The sequence below is a fragment of the Crocuta crocuta genome, unplaced genomic scaffold (assembly GCF_008692635.1).
Source record: "Crocuta crocuta isolate KB4526 unplaced genomic scaffold, BGI_CrCroc_1.0 scaffold175, whole genome shotgun sequence".
Classification (NCBI taxonomy): Eukaryota; Metazoa; Chordata; class Mammalia; order Carnivora; family Hyaenidae; genus Crocuta; species Crocuta crocuta.
In genome coordinates, this window is record NW_027530988.1 from 983,716 (window position 1) to 988,873 (window position 5,158).

The window sequence follows — 5,158 nt, forward strand, 5'->3', positions numbered from 1 at the left end:
CTTGGTTCTGCAGATTAAGATGTATCAGCTAGGCTACCCTGGGGTTCAGGAAGGACCAATAAGGAAATAGCTTCCAACCTCCAAACAAAACAAAACAAAACAAAACAAAAAACCAAAACCCCCCACAAAAGCCTAGTGGTGGAAAGTTCTAGGCAAAGAAAAGAATCTAGACAATGATTGCACACAATGGACAAATCCTTTACTTTCTGAGAACATAAACTCCATTTCCACAGGGAAATTACATTCACTGGAGGTTGTTTTAGGACAAGGCTGAATAAATTAAATATTTCAACACCATATGTTCAGCTTTGGCAGAAGATGTAGGTGGGAAGGGAATCTCAATGTTAGGGAATGCCCATATCACACCCCAGCTGGCTATTTAGTCATGAAATAAGGAAAAACACACAAATATTTGGTTAAAACACTTTTAATGAAAAGGGAAAGACACTATTATCTCCCTTGTCTGTTCTTCACATTTTACTATGTTAGGAAGCTCTGGAGCCTATACCTTTGGAGGAGAAACCATCATTCAAGTCAATCAATAGCAGAACCCTCACTCTCTCCCCCTCAGAACTCCTGTTCCAAATGATCCTATGTTAAGAGTACATACTACATCTCATTACAAGACGGAGAGGCAGGGAGAACACCACCTAGAGCTCATCTCCCAAGGTCTGGGACTCTAAGAACCAGACAGTGGCAAAGACATAAGCCCTGGTCCATAGACAGGCAAAATGGGGAGGAAACAGGCCTTGAGAAAGGAAGACAAGGAAAATACAAGGGGCCAGGGAACAAAGTAGGGAGTTATCTAAAACTAGAAGCACGCTAGTGCTAGGAAATCCCCAGGGGACCCAGGGGATTGCTGCACACTAAGTCACTAATAGTCCAAAAGAACATTCGTGAGACCCATCCAATCAAGAATTTGAGGTCCCCTCTCTCACATCATGCCCCTTTCTTAATCTCATATGTTCACAGCAAGCCCTATGAGTTACCAATGCTCTTCAACTCTCTTATTATTCCTTCAATGACCCTCACCAAAAATGCTTGTTAAAGGTATGAACAGTTCCTATTTCCCAAAAGATCCCACGGGAGACCTGCTGGTAAGACATCTGCTTGTTTCCTAACCTTGACAGGCCATGATGAAGGAACAGGAGAAGCTGGAGGTGTCTTGGCATGCTGACCAGCCAACACTTTTGCCTAAATGGCAGTTTACTGGGAAGAATGTCCTATATGCTCTTCATTTCTCCCTACCCCTTAGGGCTGAGCCACCAGATACAGATATTGTATCATCTTCCATTGCTGGCACCTTCCAGAGCAGGGGAAACAAGAAATGTACAGTTTGCTACTTTTCTTCTACGATGGGCTTCTCAGGCACTGCCTTGGATGCAGGAGACCGAAACAGGAAGAGGGGGGCTCTCTTCTCTTTGGCCTCTCTGGATCCCATTGCTGGAGGCACGTTCCCAGCCACAGTTCCTGGGCCAAACAGCACTGGTGGTGCCAGGCCTAAACTGGTAGTGGAGGTGGAGCTGGAACTCCGGGGCTTGGTGGGCAGGTCACTTGACAGGAAAGCTGTGTACTGGTTCCAGAAGGACAGGGGACCTACCCTCACCAGTTGGGCAGGAACGTCCTGGGACAGGAAGTCCTGCAGATTGACCTGGTCACCAGAGAGGAGTGGCACTGGGCCCTCCAGAGACAGCTCCCGGCCCCTTCGGGCTGGGCTGCAATTCCAAATGTGGGTGCTCAGGTGCACCTGCCAAAGGGAAAGGGAGAGGAAGAAAGGAGAGGGGGAGAAGGGTCACCCCAGGGAAGCTGGAGAGGGATCCCCTTGGGAATGTGAAAGCTGTAGAGAATCTAGTTTCCTCAGGTACAGTGAGTGAAGAGGGAAGAAAAAATTCATCAGGGGGCCATGCCCCTGTGAGCACAGCCATTTCCAAGCTCAGGGACTTAGAGAGAAGCCACTGGGGATGTAATCACGGAAGGACTCAGAGAAAAAGACAAATAAGGGCTCATAAATCCCGGCGGTCCTTCTACAGAGCTCTGGGTTTCTGCTCCCTGGGTCAAGGGGCAGCAGGTTCAGAAAAACAGGCTCATGGGATCGTGGGGTCATCTTTTCGGGGAAAAGGGGAGAGCCCTGGGGAAGTGATGGAAGGTGAACAGCCTGGGACCAAGGACAGAGCAGCAATATTCTGAGGGCCATGGGGAGCAAAGGGTTGTACCTGGTGGTGAGCCAGCAGCATATGCTTCTTGAGGACAGCCCGCTCGAGAAAGCTCTGCCTGCAGAACACACAAGTGAAGAGCGGCCCCTCCTTTGGGTGGGTCTTCTGATGCTCCTCCAGGGCTGCCTGGCCGGGAAAGGTCTGCCCACACACCTCGCAGGCCTTTCTGCTACTGCTCTCTCCAGGCTCCTTTCTCATCGCTTCCTGCATGCTCAGCTCCTCCACTGAGGCGCTGCCGCCACCCTCCCCTTCCCGGGTGTGTGCGGAGGCCGGGCTCGAGCTCTTCTCTGGTTTGCCCCCCTCTTCCACGCCGCCTCCCTCGACATCACTGCCTCCCTGCTCCATGGGCTGCGTCTGATCCAGGCTGTCAGGTGGTGGTGGCTGCGGTGGCAGGGAGGGCTGCTGAATCACTTTCTCACTGCTATCCATCTCCTTTCCAGATGTGGCCGCTGCCGTCGCCACTGTCCCCACTTCCTCCTCTGCCCCCGATGCCTCTTCCGAATCACCTCGCACTGATATTGCCTTCTCACCACCACTCTCTGAGCCTCTCCCTGCCAGGGAATCTTCATCAGTCACGTCTTCTTCCTCTTCCTCGTCCTCTTCCTCCTCTTCCGACAACTCCTCTTCTGGGGACGGCTGCTGGGAAGGCTGAGGGGGGAAAGTCCCCACCGCGGAGACTGTGGATGGCTCAGAGCCATTCTCCTGGGCAGCTCCCCCCCCCTCAGAGAGCGTGGTGCCACCATTGGGGATCTGGCCCCCCAGGTGCATCCGAACGTGCTGCTGCAGAGTAACAGCATTAGTGAACTTCTTCTGGCAGATGGGACACGAGTTCTGGGCCCGGGCGGCCGGACTGGCCTTGTGGCCCACGAAATGTGCACGCAGGTTGCCCCGGGTAGAGAAAGCCCTGCCACACACTTTGCACTTGAAGGGCCGCTCACCTCCATGCTGGCCATAATGCAGGCGCAGTGCTCGTGGACAGCTCAGCACCCGGAGGCAGATGACACACTGGTTAGGCCCAGAGGAGGCTGCGGACGAAGTCGCAGGCGCAGAGGTGGTGGGGGTTCCTGAGGCAGTAGATGCCATGGCCACAGCTCCCTGCCGGTCAATCTTTTCTACTAGTTGCTGCAGCTTTGAGGTCTCGGAGGGTGAGGCCCCCAAGGGCTCCAGCACGTAGGGGAAAGGGAAGCTACCTGTGGACTTGAAGTGGTTGGTAAGCAGCGCCCAGCTGGGTAGCGAAGTCACCAGCTTACTTAGCTGCATTCGGGTTGCTGTGCCACTTTCTGCCACCCCGGCCATGGCTGAGCCCTCGCTCCCTGGAGGGGTATTTTCATCGGCTTTACTCTTTGGCTCTACTGCCTTCATGAGCACAAACTTATTGAAAGCAGGGAGCGTGGGAGCCGAGGCTGTGCCCGCACCAGTGGAGAGCAGCGTCAGGCTCTCTGTGGCACTAAGTGCTGTAGTGGAGGCCACCAGAGGCTTGCGTTCCACACCTCCACCTGGCATGGCCACCTCCTCCTCAGCCTTCTCTGGCGGCACGGACATACCGTAGGGCAGGCCGCTGCTGGTGATGACATAGTCTAGGTGCTCTGGCACTGGGTGGGGGTTCATCTGCACGTGCGGGTACTTCTCACGGTGCCGGTGAAAATGCACTTTGAGGTTGCCGCGGGTGGTAAAGCGGTTGCCACACACATTACACTTGTAGGGCCTCTCACCTGTGTGGGAGCGCAGATGGATCTGCAGGGCACTGTCACTCCCAAATACCTTGGCACAGAAGCGGCATTTGTGCCGTCCACCAGGCTTCTCCAAGGGACCCATCACATCCCCGTAGCCCAGCTCACCACTTCCATTCTTTGGCTTCAGGAGCCCGGGGGAGGCAGCAGCCTCGAGGCCTCGAGCTGCCCCAAGACACTGTGCTGCCAAAAGTCCCGTGGTGCCCGGGAATGCCAGATGGGGTGAGGCGATCAGCTGATCTGTGCTGCCAGGCAGGGCTGGGGAGGGGGCAGGGGTGGGTTTGTGGCTGCGCCCAACCCCTCCAGCAGAAAAAGGGTGCTGTGACCCCAGTGGGTGGTAAAGATGGAAGAAAGCCTGCTTGGGCGTTTCTGCCCCCGAGGAGGAGGAGGAGGAGGAAGAAGAAGGTGCCAGTGTCTTGCCAGTCTGGACGGACTTGATGGGGCTGAAGAGGGGAAGCAGGGGCTTGGTGGAGGAGGCAGTCCCTGCCCCGGGTAACTCCGAGGGACTGGCAGGGGTGCCCACTGTCTGGCCTAAAGAGCCGAGCAGCAGCACCTGGCGGCAGATTTGCTCAGTCATCTGCATCTGATGGATTTGCCGCTGCTGCAGCACCCGCAGCTCTTCCAAGATCAGAGGGATGTTCAAGTGGCCGCTGCCTGCACCTGGGGGCGGAGGCGGAGGAGGAGGCGGAGGGGGTGCAGGGGTGGATTCTGGAGGTAATGGGGTTGCTCCCAGCTTGGGACTAGCCAAGATCAGGCCCCCACCTCCCCCGGCTGCCGTACCTGTGGCAGCGACCAGGAAGTGCCCCGCAGACTCCTCTACTCTCCGCTCAGGGCCCCAGGTGGCATCTGTGGGCACCGAGGACCCAGCCTCCGGAGGGTTGCTGTGCTCTGCCTCCATGACCTGGGGGCTATTTTGGCCCTCAGCCCGGGGTTCAGAAGAGGTCGAAGAGTTGGTGGGGTTCTCCTGGCCCCCAATGATCACCATTACAGGGGGGTCAGTAGAACATGCATTCTGGTGGGCGAGGAATTCAGTTGGGTCAGTGAATTGTGCGCAGCACTTGGCACAGACTTGGGGGTGGTCCTCCTCGCTAGCATCACCTAGGGAGAAGACAAGGAGAGAGCGTGGGTGGTGCGGTTGGGATGGGCAGGCGAAGGCTCTAATTAACAACGAGCCCAGTAACCGCTTGGTGGGGGGTGGGGAGATGAGCTCACCAT

The 5,158-nt window shown here is 55.8% G+C and overlaps 1 protein-coding gene across 1 annotated transcript in view; it reads right to left on the reverse strand.

Annotated features, from left to right (window-relative positions):
- Positions 1-411: 411 nt before the first annotated feature.
- Positions 412-5,158, reverse strand: part of SALL2 (spalt like transcription factor 2) — a 5,031-nt gene continuing 284 nt past the window's right edge. The window contains exons 2-3 of the mRNA XM_077770266.1: positions 2,214-5,041; positions 412-1,747 (exon numbers count right to left, since the gene is read on the reverse strand). Coding sequence (XP_077626392.1) covers positions 1,340-1,747; positions 2,214-5,041 — 3,236 coding nt within the window. The 3' untranslated portion in view covers positions 412-1,339. The remainder of the gene's footprint in view (positions 1,748-2,213; positions 5,042-5,158) is intronic.